The sequence below is a fragment of the Daldinia vernicosa genome (genome assembly GCF_022497035.1).
Source record: "Daldinia vernicosa strain CBS 139.73 unplaced genomic scaffold F5Y00scaffold_29, whole genome shotgun sequence".
NCBI classification, from domain to species: Eukaryota; Fungi; Ascomycota; class Sordariomycetes; order Xylariales; family Hypoxylaceae; genus Daldinia; species Daldinia vernicosa.
The window spans coordinates 110,586-124,888 of record NW_025953945.1 but is presented as its reverse complement, the minus strand read 5'-3'; the positions used below and the strand labels follow the sequence as shown (position 1 = coordinate 124,888).

General features: G+C 45.9%; 7 protein-coding genes across 7 annotated transcripts; 1 reads left to right on the top strand and 6 right to left on the bottom strand.

Annotated features, from left to right (window-relative positions):
- Nucleotides 1-82: 82 nt before the first annotated feature.
- F5Y00DRAFT_239614 (histidinol-phosphatase) lies at nucleotides 83-1,593 on the bottom strand. The gene is made up of 2 exons (XM_048008111.1): nucleotides 1,144-1,593; nucleotides 83-1,080 (listed from the first exon to the last, which is right to left on the bottom strand). The coding sequence occupies exons 1-2, from the start codon at nucleotides 1,303-1,305 to the stop codon at nucleotides 304-306; spliced, it is 939 nt and encodes a 312-aa protein (XP_047863951.1). The 5' UTR covers nucleotides 1,306-1,593; the 3' UTR covers nucleotides 83-303.
- An 824-nt stretch (nucleotides 1,594-2,417) lies between these two features.
- F5Y00DRAFT_239611 (uncharacterized protein) lies at nucleotides 2,418-5,685 on the top strand. Its single transcript, XM_048008110.1, has 5 exons — nucleotides 2,418-3,023; nucleotides 3,114-3,232; nucleotides 3,295-3,999; nucleotides 4,058-5,124; nucleotides 5,175-5,685. The coding sequence occupies exons 1-5, from the start codon at nucleotides 2,959-2,961 to the stop codon at nucleotides 5,535-5,537; spliced, it is 2,319 nt and encodes a 772-aa protein (XP_047863950.1). The 5' UTR covers nucleotides 2,418-2,958; the 3' UTR covers nucleotides 5,538-5,685.
- A 468-nt stretch (nucleotides 5,686-6,153) lies between these two features.
- On the bottom strand, nucleotides 6,154-7,309 carry F5Y00DRAFT_270451 (FAD/NAD(P)-binding domain-containing protein; the record flags this gene model as incomplete). Its single annotated transcript, XM_048012615.1, has 3 exons — nucleotides 6,154-6,746; nucleotides 6,804-6,864; nucleotides 6,929-7,309. 3 exons carry the CDS (start codon nucleotides 7,307-7,309, stop codon nucleotides 6,214-6,216), a joined length of 975 nt encoding a protein of 324 aa, XP_047863949.1. The 3' UTR covers nucleotides 6,154-6,213.
- Nucleotides 7,310-7,957: 648 nt separating this feature from the next.
- On the bottom strand, nucleotides 7,958-8,272 carry F5Y00DRAFT_262919 (uncharacterized protein; the record flags this gene model as incomplete). The annotated part of the gene is made up of 1 exon (XM_048011455.1): nucleotides 7,958-8,272. One exon carries the CDS (start codon nucleotides 8,270-8,272, stop codon nucleotides 7,958-7,960), a length of 315 nt encoding a protein of 104 aa, XP_047863948.1.
- On the bottom strand, nucleotides 8,112-8,703 carry F5Y00DRAFT_239608 (uncharacterized protein). The gene has a single exon (XM_048008109.1). It carries the CDS (start codon nucleotides 8,675-8,677, stop codon nucleotides 8,369-8,371), a length of 309 nt encoding a protein of 102 aa, XP_047863947.1. The 5' UTR covers nucleotides 8,678-8,703; the 3' UTR covers nucleotides 8,112-8,368.
- Nucleotides 8,704-8,998: 295 nt separating this feature from the next.
- F5Y00DRAFT_239607 (uncharacterized protein) lies at nucleotides 8,999-10,254 on the bottom strand. Its single transcript, XM_048008108.1, has 2 exons — nucleotides 9,464-10,254; nucleotides 8,999-9,374 (listed from the first exon to the last, which is right to left on the bottom strand). The coding sequence occupies exons 1-2, from the start codon at nucleotides 9,792-9,794 to the stop codon at nucleotides 9,028-9,030; spliced, it is 678 nt and encodes a 225-aa protein (XP_047863946.1). The 5' UTR covers nucleotides 9,795-10,254; the 3' UTR covers nucleotides 8,999-9,027.
- A 1,486-nt stretch (nucleotides 10,255-11,740) lies between these two features.
- On the bottom strand, nucleotides 11,741-13,541 carry F5Y00DRAFT_253595 (putative MFS transporter; the record flags this gene model as incomplete). The annotated part of the gene is made up of 2 exons (XM_048010069.1): nucleotides 11,741-13,060; nucleotides 13,125-13,541. 2 exons carry the CDS (start codon nucleotides 13,539-13,541, stop codon nucleotides 11,741-11,743), a joined length of 1,737 nt encoding a protein of 578 aa, XP_047863945.1.
- Between the last annotated feature and the right edge of the window lie 762 nt (nucleotides 13,542-14,303).

The following is a 14,303-nucleotide window of genomic DNA, read 5'->3' as shown; positions in this document are numbered from 1 at the left end:
TCAGTGATCCTGAGAGCTGAGAGGTTTGCAATCGCCAGCAGGACTTACGAACTCTGTAACAGATTTTAGCAATCCCATTTGGTAAGATCGGAACAAAAAATCTATTAGGAAACTAGTCTAGATTTTGCTTTACCTTTATTATATCTTTATTAATGGGTATATAGACGACCGACCAGTTGACCCCCTTTTCTCCGGGCCGTTTTTACCTTCTTAGACCTCACGAATCCCGCAGATGTAACTTGGCCCTTTTAAATAAATATGTATTTTCTCCCGGCTCTTTTAGTCATATTTGATCCTAGCCGATCACCACTTGCTTACTACGGCCCTGATACTCTCCAGCGGGACTTCCACTTCCACTAACTTAACCTTCTCGCCCTTGGCCGAGAGTCCCGGGTGAGGCTCCCGCCGTAGGGTCCATAAATTGGTTACGCCTAGATTAGCTAGGTATTCAAGCGCGCGACCGTAGTTAGTGCCTACCTGTGCGATGCCGTGGCTGTCGTCCGAGAGCGTGAACCGCCCCCCTAATCGCAGCCATTCCTCAGCGATTGGTCGTGCCGGGTACGGCTCTGCAAGCCCCTTGCGTAAAGCACTGCTATTGCACTCTAGCCACCCGCCGTACTCGGCTACAACCCGCAGGTTACGGCACACCCGGTCCCAGACTCCCGGCCAAGTCGTCCGCATGTCGCGTCCCGGCTCCGAGGATAGAAGGCGAACGAGGTCGAAGTGGCCGACGATGCGCGGGTGGAGAGCTATGAGCATGGCGTGCTGCTGATCATAATACCGCTCTGCGGCCAGCTCCTCAGACCCTCCGGCAGAGGCGATGGCCCGCGCATAGTACGAGGCATCGTAGTCGATAGGAATCCCGTCAATGTGGTGCAGGCTACCGACGAAATAATCGATGCTAGGGTGAGAAGCAAGCTGCGTCACAATGGACGCGTAGGCGGGCCGCGGCCACTCGCCCTCGAAGCCGATCACGATATGGATCTGAGAAGCGTACTTGATCTGCAAGCGTTGGGCCTCTAGGAGGTATGCCTCGTGCCGCGGAAAGAGCTCTGCGAGGGAGCCTTCGGGGTTGTCAAGCTGGAAGTGTTAGGTATATATTTGTATTTATACGGATTAACCATCTGCAGGGGGTTAACTTACTTCCTCGGGGTATAGATCCTCAAGCGCGGTCCGCGGCATGTGTTCTGTAAGCCCGAGGGTGGTGTAACCGAGACCGATAGCGTGCTTGACGATGTCTTCAAGCTGATCTTTTGCATGGCCAGGGCAGAACTGGCCCGAGTGGGAATGCATTGTGAAAGCCATGATTACTTGGACGTACAATCTCGATAGTGATTGGTGTTACTCGGCAGGATTGGAGGATAAGTCGTGGTATGGGATTTGGGCAGCGCTTATTTATGGCTGGCGGTTGGGTGCAAACGATTAATTTATAGAACAAACCCAAGGATCTGAGAGCTTAATGCTATATCTGTATGTTAAAGAATCGTAATATCACGTCTTAATCATATGGAAATTCCGGTAACACGTTTAAGCAACATTTGTAATTTGAAATAAGACGATGTGAATGTCAAGGTATTAGGTACATACGTGAAAATTGATTCGACTAATTCGAGAATATACCAAGTACCTAGGTAACTTATGTATTAAATGTACATACCTTCTATCTTATCCCCCGGATTCCGGCGGGAAGGGATAGCCAGGTACCTGGCAGAAAGGCGTCAAAAAAGCTGGCGCACCACTACCAGCACATACAAAAGCAATATATTTCAAAACGTAATTGTACACCTAAACGCAGCTTTAAGAAATTTGGAAAAATTACTAGAATAAAATAATGCCTTTAAGTATCAACTAAATGATTTTTAATTATTTTTTGAGATTTAATTCGTTGTATACGTATAAGTGATATTATTAATGTAAAGTATTAAATATTGAAGAAAAACCACCTCTGTTTAAAACACCATATGTCAACCCTATCTTAAATAAAATATATGGTTAAATAGGCCATGCTCGGGGCTTTCATACAATGTATTTTATTGTTTTTCTAGAGTCGACCGTATGAAGTTATAACTGTTAGAAGTTAGTGTGTTTTCAGTATATCTGGTAGGATGCGCCACTTTTTCTGACGCCTTTCTGCCTGGTTACTGCCTTACTTTTATACATGTAGAAAAAGATAAGTTCAACCTTGTAAAAAAAAAAAAAAAAAAAAAAAAAGATTCTCTTAAACCCATATGATTGTTATAAGGATATTTAATCTATTGGCGTATAATGTATGATTTGTGATTGGTGAATTCACACTGCCTTTATGTAAGTATGTACTAAGGTGCATTACCGGTCAAGATGTAAGACCTACTTCAATAGTACCTAAAAAAGTACGTACCTTGTATATACCTACCAACTATAACTGTTTATACAATGCCTCTGTTTATTGATGAAAGAGCCAGTTCGTAATTATATAATCAAATCGTTAATTAAGGATACGCTGACTGCAATTATAACTACCTACCTTAGGTACTTAAGGTATATAAAAAAGACCCTTACCCACGTGTACCTACAATAGAATTGCGGACTGCTTACCTCGGCGCAAGTTGACATCTCGCAGTCGCGAATGCATTGTGTAACTACACTCGTAGTGGACCCGCTAAAAAGTACTAGGACGTGCCTATTGCCTTTGACCAGGGCTGCCCGCTTATGACATCGCGCCCGTCAGTGGAATTTTTCTGGAACCGCATTGATCCTTTTCAGCCTTGTACCTTTTTTTCTGTCTTGGGAGCTTGATCAGATCAACGGCGATTGTAAATCATTTATCACCGACAAGAAACTTGTCGACTTTTTGTTACTCGATACAACATCAGCTCCTAACACATAATATTCACGACTGGTTAACTTCACCACTTTATTTCCTTTGTCGGGGAAAACGTACTTCAATGGTGAGATAGGGATCTAAGCTTCCAATTGACAATGTTGTTTCCAGAGAGCGACGCGTCTCTTCTTAGAGCTTGGATCATAAGGCGTCTTGCCAATACGTATGTTTTCTAACCTCGTTTAGACTTCTGTTCTTGAACTTCTTATTATATCGCTATTACTAACCTTTATATCTTTTCCCCTACTTTTAGATCCGATGCAGATGCAGATGTACTTGCCGATTACGTCCTAGCTCTCCTGCGACACGATGGCGACGCCGAGTCCATTCGTAAGATGTTCGAGGAAGAAATTCCTGATTTTCTCAGAGAAGGTATAATATCTTCCTCATTTTAACAAGTTCACATTGTGTCTTAAATATCTAATATACCACAGACGCGGCCGCCTTTACAAGTGACGTCTTTCAAGCCGTCAAGTATCGTTCTTATTTGCCAGGAGCTCCCCCTGCGCCTCCTAGCGATCGTCAAGCTCTTGCGCCTCCTCCAGTTGCGCCCTTAATACCTTCATATCAACCTCATGTACCATATAACACAACACCGACGGTTCCAGCCTTCCCCCAGAACGGCTCGCGGAAGCGCACGTATAATGATCGAGACGATAATGACGTGGACATCATCTTAACGAGCCAAGGTTCTTATTCCGGAGCTCAGCCCTACAAGCAACCTCGTAGAGGAGGTGGCTTCTCACAGCGTGGTGGGAGATTCGATGAATCTTACAAGCCAAGAGATCAAAATGGGTTTCCTGGTCCTTACCCGGCATCTTCTAGGTCTAATGGTCGTTTTGGACTGCCTCCGCCACCGTCATTTCAACCCTCTACGCATGGCCAAGGTATGCCGCCGATAAACTTGGACAACCTTATGGAAAATATCCAGAGGATGAATCAACTCGATATTCCTATTCCTCAATTACCTGACCTTCCTAAACCTGTTTATTCGGGCCCTATTCCTCCGCCACGTCGGAGAAGACAAAAGTGTAGGGATTATGAGACTCGGGGCTACTGTTCTCGAGGGAGCAATTGCAAGTTCGAGCATGGCTCTGATTCTTTAACGATGCCTTCACTTCCACCTTCGGCAAATGATGGTAAGTAGATTTCCTAGGAACATGACTTAACCTTTTAATCATCGCTAACTTGTCGTAGAATATGATCCTAACAATGCCGTTTTCCCAATGCCACTCCTAGCGAATCAACACCAACCACAGGCATTTCAGCCCATAAATCTACCCCCCTTTCCCACAGCAGCCCCTGCCAACCGTCGCGAACATAACAAGTCGAGACGGACGAAGGGTCGACCACCTAATACGGCAAGCGGCCCTATACATGACAAGACCAAGACCGCCATCGTAGTCCAGAACATTCCCAGTGGATATTTTACCGAAGAGAAAGTGCGTGAATACTTTTCTCAATTTGGCAATATCACAGATATTTCAATACAGGGACCTGACCGCCTTGCGGTTGTTAGGTTTGATACTTGGGATGCAGCTCATGCCGCCTGGAGCTCGCCAAAAGTAATCTTTGATAACCGGTTTGTGAAGGTGTTTTGGCACAAGGACGATGTCGAGTCTAGACCAAATTCGGTCAATGGGAAAGTCGGAAATGGGGCAAAGAATGGAACTACCAATGGCAATTTGCTCATTGAAGAGAGTGCGCCTACCGAACCCTTTGACATGGATGAATTCATGCGCAAACAGGAAGAGGCACAAAAAGCCCACGAAGAAAAGACCAGGAAGAGAGAAGAATTAGAGCGTCAACGCCAAGAATTAGAAGAACGTCAGAAAGAACTTCGTGCGCGACAACTGGAGGAGAAGCGCAGGCTTCAGGCTAAACTCGCTGGAAAAAATCCGTCTTCAGAAGCAACAGATGGTACTACTAAAAAGCCTACGTCACAGACGGAGGCTCTTAGAGCCCAATTAGCAGCTTTAGAAGAGGAGGCCAACGTCCTAGGAATTGATCCGGACGCCATTCAGGAGGACTCATCATGGTCTGCTAGAGGTCGTGGTAGAGGTGGCCGAGGCTATCGCGGCCGTGGACGTTACGCCGCGAGAGCTACCAGGGGCGGACATAGCTACCAAGGCAGAGGAGGCATAGAAGCTAGACACGCAGCTTATGCTGCGTATTCTTTGGACAACAGGCCCAAGATAATCGCACTGTCTGGCGTAGACTTTACAAATTCGGAGAAGGACGAGGCCTTACGACAATACCTTTTTGTGAGTTGCAAAGAGATCTATATTTACTATTAATATCTAATCCGTTATAGGGTATTGGGGAGTTCAAGGAAATCCACACTGATCCGACCACAACGCATATTACGTTCAAGGACCGTAAAACAGCAGAGCAGTTTATGATGGGTGTGTCTGCCAATAACGCGATTCCCGGACTTGAGGACAAGGTCGAAATTACGTGGGCCACATCTGCACCTCAGTCTGAAACGAAGACTCATGCCGATGATAATGTACCTATGACGAATGGGATAGAAGACGACCAAGGGGCCAGAGATAAGACCAGCGCTGAAGATAGTAGTGTGACGGTCGGGCTAGAGGAAGGAGAAGTCAGTAATGCACACGGTCGCGATCAGCATGATATGGACTACGAGGCTGGAGAGGACTGGGACATTTCCTAAGTGGAAAGGCGCTAACCGCAGTTATGTTGATGTATACTAATGTTGATGTATACTAATTTTGAAGAAATGCTGTGCATTATAGCGTTGGTATGTCCTACTGAGAATAATATAGCAAGCTACCAATGGTTGGTCAGCCGATTGCAAAATATGATAAACTATTATAATGCTTCAATGCCCGTCGTCCATAATATTACATGACCCAATGATGGGTAAAATACTCAATATTATGGTAGCTTTACAAGTCATGAATTAGCTAGGTTGGAACATGAATTTGCGCTCATATTACGCTCCATACACACATGATGCCGCACTTGCGTCGCTTCTCAGTCATATCCTAGGAGAAATATTTGAATGTTCAATCTTTAGTTTTCAATAAAAATGCAGCTTTAGTCTAGCCATTGGAGCCACAGACAATACAGCAAATATGATCACGGACATGTAAATCTTCTGTGCTTCCTCTGCGACATTATCTATGGGTAAATGCAGGCAAATAGTAGGTAAATATACTTCGATTCAAATTAAACCTAACATTATACAAGCAACTGGTCAGCTTTATCATATTAACTTCAATATAGGACTTGAAGAAGATCAAGCTTCTTATAAGTTTATACTTTTAGCCCCTTATTTGGTGGACGGAAGAGACGTCAACTTTCCATTTTCTTCGCTATTTCCTGTATTAATCCTCTACATCATCCTCGGCCTGCAGAGCGTGGGCTAGGCCCGCACCCACGCAGGCTCCCATCATGGTAGCTGTTGGTACGGCTTTGATCATCGTGGCACAGTCGCCCGCCGCGTAAACGCCGGGGACATTGGTACTGTAGAACGGCTGCTGTGCATCGATATGGCCCTGCAATGTCGGTGTCACACCCAAGTCTGCCGCGAACGGGCCGTTTATCTCAAGGACGGGAGCATGAGCTTGTTCATTCATAATTGTGTTGGTGAACTTACACATGAAAATTAGGAAGAGGCTAAATCGCACCAAGAACCCTTCCCTGTTGACACTCCCGTCCTCTAGCCTAACAAGCACACCCGCCTCGCCTTTTACATCTGGACCTTTAGCTACGCGTGCGAGACGACGGTTCTCGATTTTGAATTTCTGGGTGCTCTTGAGCTGTGCCCGGATGCGTGCACCCAGCTCTTTATTACCATCGGTATATATGGTGACATGGCCCGCGAGTCGAGAGGCCTTGCGCGAAATGACGGGAGCCACTAGTGGTGCGCCGTTGTCACCTCAGCCTCCGAGAAAAGGACCTGTCGCCAGAACACCTGCGGATGCGGGACCCCGCTCCTCGAAGCCGTGGCAGGAAAGACAGTGGAAGCTAATATTCTTGATTAGTCGTGACTCGTGAGTCGAAACATAGGAGTATATCGAGGGAGAAAGGGGGGCTTACATCCCATAACCCCACACCTCTGCGTACAACCTTCCTTCCCAGATACTTAGCCCCCTCGACATCTACGGCCTCAAACCTAGTCCCTCCTCGCTCACCATCATCTAGTTTCCGCACGCTCGAGACGCTGACGTCACGGAACTGGATACCTGCAGCGCCTGCGTACCGCTCGATCAGATCAGTACGAGCCCGAGCACGGAAGGCCGCTGGGTCCGCGTGGTCCCACCCGGTAACATTGTGCATGTGCTGCGCACGCGCGTTACGAAATGTATTGTTGCCGAAGATTATGGCGCTGTGTAGTTGTCGCGTTATCGCTCCGGCACATGCGAGCCCTGCGGGTCCGCCGCCGAGAATTAGAACGTCAACTATGGGTGCGGTAGCCATGGCTATCTTTAGGCTTATGATATTCGTATACTTCGTATTATGTTGGTTTTGAAATTGCTAATATAGAGATAGATGGGAGTCGTTGAAATCATGTGGTATTGTTAAAAAAGACTTGTATGAAGTGAGCTTTATACTATCAACCGAAACAAATGATTCCGAAAAGGTGCCTTTTGATTTACTTCATTGCACTTGTATTACCTGTTGGCGTGCTAGAGGCGGTATTTTATCGGAGACATATACCTATCGGTGACTTTTGGCTTGGGCACTTGAGGAGGGCTCGCGTTTTGCGCTAACGATATTATTAAAATTCTTGTAGTTTAGGTTCCCATTCGATTTAGCATGTACAAAACACCCACGAATAGCCCCGGATGGCACCACATCCCGATTCTATCTTACCCGCCAATTTGGCTTAGCGGCCGGGTGGGGGCCCTTAAATGTTTCCGCCGCTAGCCCGTAAAGTCTCCGACCGGAGGATCCACTTATCGGAGCCCACAACGGCCTGGAGAATAAGCATCGCTTCGTAACATATACTGGTGTGCCACCCCGCCTGAAAATAAGGATTGGGGGGCAAGGAGTAAATATGAATTCGAGTATATAATAAATAAAGTAGCTAGGTAACTACAGTATATCTTCAACTTCTATCCCTTCTTACGAATCCCCTACTTCAGCCTTTAAAAATGGGAAGTCTGTCTCATGGCGCCACCAGCCATGATCATACCACCATAAACTCAGCCCTAACGCTGTTCCCGGATACCCTTGGGGCTGAAATTTGCAGCGTAGTTCCTCAACACACCGCACTACTGTCTCCGGATCATCTACTTTATCCATCACCGTGTAGTGACCACGAAACGCACCACAGTCCTGCCGACTTAACACGTTACGCCACTTCTCCCGGAGCTCCCTCACTAAACCCTCTACTGGCTCGAGACCTAGCACCGGAATCGCCACACCTCCGCGCCCCATCGTGATTGGCAGGCCCACAGCCCAAATCCTGGAGGATGTTATACGTGCTGCTGCTGATGTGATATCTTCCCTAAGAGATGTAAGACCAGAAGCCGGTTAAGCGCGAAATAGAGAGATATGGGCGCCCACACGGAGAAGGGAGGATGGGAAGTACTGCTCGCGCATGACGCACGTGGCCCGATGATGTGCGGCGTTCGTTTGCAAACTTAGGACGTAGTAAGCCTCTTTTCCTTCAGGGATGTCGATTTTCGGCTTATGATTCTCGCGTCTTCGATGATGGGTTACTGTATCTGAGTGCGAAGTGGCGGAACCCACCACGATTGTTAGCTGATTCGTTACGAACGCTTGCGTTATAGGCTTGGGGCTTATCCTTCCAGCCTTTAAGAGGCGGGGAGATATAGTCATTGGCGGATAGTAATCAGATAGCAATTATGGTAAGGAATACTCGAAGGGGCATGTGTATTACTATTGTATTTCGTATCGTAGCCGATTGATATGTGAATGTATCATGAATCGTCATGACGTCAACGAATAGCTGTATAGAAATATCTACCATTAAGACTTTTTCTTTAGTTGATACATCTGTCACCTACGTTTTGCACATCAACATCGACAACTTGTAAGATCTCATTTTCATAAGGTGTATATATCGCACATGTAAGAGATTACATAAGATGCATCTTAGGAAATGCGATTAAATAAATACTTTGTTTAATTACTTTATCACTGACCCAACAAAATTTCCTCTTCGCCCTTTACGGAGGTGTGGGCGTAACAGTCGTGCTCTGGAAAGTCGCGCAGCTAGCACCTGTGGTATCGACAACCATCTGAGCAGCACCGTCATGACCCTGAGCACAAGCGCCACTAGGAGCCCGTAGTGCTGTCCCGTCAAATTGCACAAGCTCGATGTTGGAGGCGGCGCAGTCCTCAGCTCGGAAGTGTGTGCCATTGAAACCGACGCAAGCATTAACGCCGACAAGGTCCGGGCGAAACCCGGCGGTGAAGCTACGCTGTACGCTTAGGACGGAGTTGCCGTTTAGCGTCGTCGGTGTGATCTGTCGGTCGGCTGCGGTATTGACACAAGCGGCATCGACAATCTCACCTATAGAAGTCCGTAAGTAAATAGGGCAAAAAAATAAAGAGCGATTGTATCTGCTCGCTAGAAATAGCTATACATGGTGGAAAGCATACCATTATTGCGAAAAGTGAGACATTCGTTGCCCGGTACGCCGTTGACTTCTTTCAAGACAAGGGTATTGCCGGCAGCGACACCGGTAGTCGCACCGTTATTTATATTACCAGTGGCGGCGCCCGCGTTAGAGTTACCTCCTTGTTTCGCCTTGCTAGCTTTCCCACTTCCATTTCTGTTACCCTGGTTGTTTATTGACCGGCCCGCATGGTGCCTGGCCAGCAGGGACGATGCCTCTTCCAGGTCGGTCGATCTCACAGAACCGACGTATATGCGATCAATAGCAACAGCCGACACGGAAGCAGCGAGAAAAAGGACATTGATGAACTTCATGGTGAACAGATAGATGTAACTAGTTGGTAGCCAAGAGGTTATTAGAGATATTAAAGAAAATTATATGGCCCAGCCAAGAAGAAGTAGATAATAATGAGAAGATCGAAACGAATTTCTGTCAAGAACTGAATGATACGGATGAAGCACTGGGTTGCAGAGATTAATACGAAGTATTTATACAAATGATCGCCATGACAGTGGAGTAAGATGTATCCATGGCTTCGGGTTTTAGATCGTCAGGCACAACGGAGAGCACTCTTTTAGACAGTTACCCGGGTACCTGTTAAGCTCGTCTCATCTTAGCTTGCTATGAGTTTCCCAGGCCGATTTTGGGTAGGCGGCGTCTCACGATGCGTGTGAAGTAGGGTGTGAATTCTTAGCACATGGAGATTGCCCGCCTCATCCCTGGTTAGCTCGTAAATGATGAGACGATTTACCCCCGCGACGCTATGGCTTGGACCGCACGCGCTAGGATCCATGGAAATATGACGGGACGATACGAATATGCTCCCTGCGCGGATCGATCTAACCGTATCGATCAAGTTACATCGTCTCACAGCATAGGGGTCCCTATCTAAATAGAGTATTCAGGAGGCCGAGAAACAAACCATGGTCACATTTATGGAAAAGAAATAATCTTTCTGATTTCATCAAATTATCGAAGGTCTAGGAAAACAAGTCGTTCAATTACTAGTTCTATCCGCGAAGTAATTCGGCCAAGTCATAAGCGAGAGATATAGCAATGACTGATGACGAGATGTTACCCCAACTAGACATGAACAGCTCGTCGGAGAATATCAGTGGCTTTGAGTGCGTTGAGGCGATCAAGAGTTTTGTATCCTAATTGAAAGATGTCTGATAATTGTAATCGTAATTGTCAGGATATACGACTGAAATTCACCCCAAAAGGTTGCATAGGTACCTGTCTTTGAAAGGCGATTAACAAGCAGTAAACAAGATGGGCACTGGTGAGAGCCGGTTATACCAATTAATGGTGTGCGCTGCTCCGGGCTCTATATCAGCCAACACCTCCCGTTTTAGTTACTTAGAACACCTAGCATACCATAGTATGAGGCAGATACCTACCTACTTGAGTAGTCTATAGACATTTGCGATATAATTATCCGAACTCATATTAGACATACTCATATTGTGTAGCCCTACCTACATCACAAATCATTTACCAGTCATAAATGACGAGTATGTAGCACGAAACAATGTGACTGGGCTGCTTAGACAATAGCTGGGGCTCTTTACAGACCATCATTACTTAGGTGGAATTCCAACTGAATATATAAATATCAAATTATCCCCTTGATCGTGTTTCTCTTGCCAACAGCATCACCCTTCCCTCCAATGTAACTTCGCCAACCAAACTAGATTCGTCAATATCGTATCGTATCTCTTGAATACAATACCATACTTCACAATGAAGCTCATACCTTGCTACCACTGCGGTACAGAATACTCGGACACCTGGAAAGGCAATTGTATCGAGTGCGATGCAAGTCCATTTTTAGTATGCAAACATATAAAATGCGGCGAAGGTGCCCCAAAGCATACACCAGAGAAATAATAAGGCCATTGGCTCATTCATTCCACAAATATCCCGTTTAATGTTCTGCTTGGGTCACAGGGAAAATAGTGACAGGAAAAGGAAGCTATGGGAGAATGGGTTTAGCTTCGTGCCCATCATTATATCTAGGTTGATCGGCCCATCATCCCGTTTCCTCGATAGGGCGGGTAGTAACCAGAACGACCCCTTCAACTAGGTATTATATTATCAGCATTTCATACTTTATCATACATGAACTAATAGACAATCTATTTCCTTAGGAACGACATTTTGACCTATCAAACTAGAATAACAAAGTGAACAACGAGCTCCATCCAACTATATCTGTATGAGCAGTAGGCTAGTAAGACTATGGGTTTTCGTCATTCTCTTATGGGAGACCAAGTTCTCTCCTCATACCAGCTTCAAGATCCGCCACAGCAATTCTCTCCGTCTTCCTTTCCGCTTTCGCCTTTGCCTTGGCATGTGCCTCAGCTCTCCATTCGGGTCCAAATCTCATCACGGCCCAGAGTAAAGGACTAAACAGAACCCAGAGGAAGGCAACGAATGTGCCCGTCCAACCTATACCGATGCGGTCAATGAGAGGATTCGCGATGGCGGTAGCGCCTGCGCCTAAGAGGCAGCGGAACAAATTATTCGCTGCTACAGCGGTAGCCGGCGTCTCCCTATTTATATCTACTACTAGTGTGTTAAGCGAGCTGAAGGCGCCCGTTACTAAATGCCCCGTGAAAAAGAGCATAACGAGGGGACCAGCCAGGTTAGTCTTATAATACATAACCCAGGAATATGCGACAATGGCGAGACATGCTGCATATATAATCGGGATAGATATCTGTAGTCGAGCAAACTCTACGGGGAACTGGCTAATATCTTGTTGTCGGTTTTTGATAATAGTTAAGCCGCGAAGACGTGCAAGCCGGTGGAAATTTTTATCAAGGATGCGGCCCACCGTCCAGCGAGAAGTCAGGCTACCCGCCCCAAATGGTAGGTAACATAGTCCAATTGTCAACGAGTCGAACCCATATCTTTGTTGTAGTTGTGTTGACAGAGTGCTTAAGACTACAAAGTAGCCAGAATATAGTAGTGCGCCATACCACAAGATCATACCCGCTTCTTTCTGGGCCGCAATCTTTATTGAAGTTAAAGGATTAGGACGCTTCCGACCTCTCTGTATGGTTTGTACATCGGCGTCCGGATTTTCTCCTCTTTTGCCTCGGTGCCGAAAATATTGCCATAACGAGAGCTGCCATGTAGGTGGCGACACAGACCCATTACCTACAACTGCCCGACAGGTCTCTGGCATGGCAACGACAACAATCGCAAAGAAAACGCTCGCGAATATTGTAAGAAACCAGAATATAGACCTCCAGCCAAGGTAATGATCAAGGAGACCTCCGATGATAGGACCTAAAGCTGGGCCTAACGTCACTCCCATAGATGCGTAGCCAATGTATTTACCGCGCTGTGCTCGCGTCGATACATCGGCAACTACTGCGCTGCCCAAGGCAATAGTCGCGCTACTGCCAGAACTCTGAAGACAACGAAGTACCATCAGAGCAGCATAGCTATTTTGCAAAGCCAGACCGATGTTGGCGCATATATAGATAGAAAAGCAGATGATATAGGCTGGGCGCCGCCCACTTATATCTGAGAAATTTCCGATGAGGGAAGGAGCTATCCCTTGGAAGATCTGGAAATCGTATAAGCGTTACTGTTTTCTAAAATAGAAGAGACTCGAGGGCTTTTTTACTTGCCATATACGTAGTAATCGTTAATGTGATTAAGGATACCGACACGTGAAGGTCGTTTGCAAGCGAGTTTAGGGCTGGAAAATAGATGCTACTAGATATTGGCGAAATGATGGCGGCGAAAGAAGCAGTAAGGATAATCGAGATCTTAACAGGCTCACTAAGAACACTATATGGAGGTTCGGGCGGATCCTCTTCGGGAGCGACATGGCTTCCTCCAGCGCTTTTCTTCTCAATTTCAGTTATAACTGAACACTCATGTGAAGGTTCTGGAAGAATATCGTCGGTTTCATGGGGATGTGAGGTTGCATTAGGTGGTTGGTGAGCCAATGATTCAATGGTGAACGCCGCATTGTCTCTAGCATCATGATTTCCATGTTTCTCGCTAGTTTCATGACTTTGGCTTTCTGTTGGGCCGGTCATGGGTGAAGACATGTATCGGCTACACGTTTGGGAGGGTTAACGGCGTCAAATTATATAATTATATGTAGCGTAAGCTTTAGAAGGTAATTTTCTGTCTACTATATGTAACATTCCGGAGCTTAGTGTTTGTTTTATTTTCTACATTTATTTCTATGGTTATATATGAAGCGCAGTTAGCAATATACTTGAATTATCGGAGCCGGTGCGCTTAACTTTACAGTACCTTTTGAGGAGTACCTGTTATGTTAATTGAATCTCATTGGCTGAGCTACCAGTACTGTTCTTTAATAGGCATTTGTGAACCCTTTCTTGAGTCTTCATTCGTCTATTTTGGTGGGCCGGTGTGTCAATTCTCTCCTTGATTCCGGTCGGGCAAAAACGGAACCGAATCATTATCAATAGACCATAATTGGGATACTAGATTATTTAGCACTATTTGCCGTAGTTAGCAACCAGAATAGTGTCAAAATAACTGGCGCAGTCTACTAACAATTATGCTGGTAGGTGCGCCATCTTTTTTGACGTTATTCTGGAAACCTACCTGCCTGTCCAAACCTACGGTAAACAAACTCGTATAGTGTTCAAGGTGAAAAGGGAGGGAAATCGTCAATAGGCTTATGACCTTAGAATGAGCTTGCTTCGTATTATATTATACTTATGCAAGACCTTCAAGTTGTAGGCAAATGGTAAGTTTTAACCTACCTTTATTAGATTATAAGAGCCTGTTATTTATTATATCATAACTCTAAAGATATCACCAAG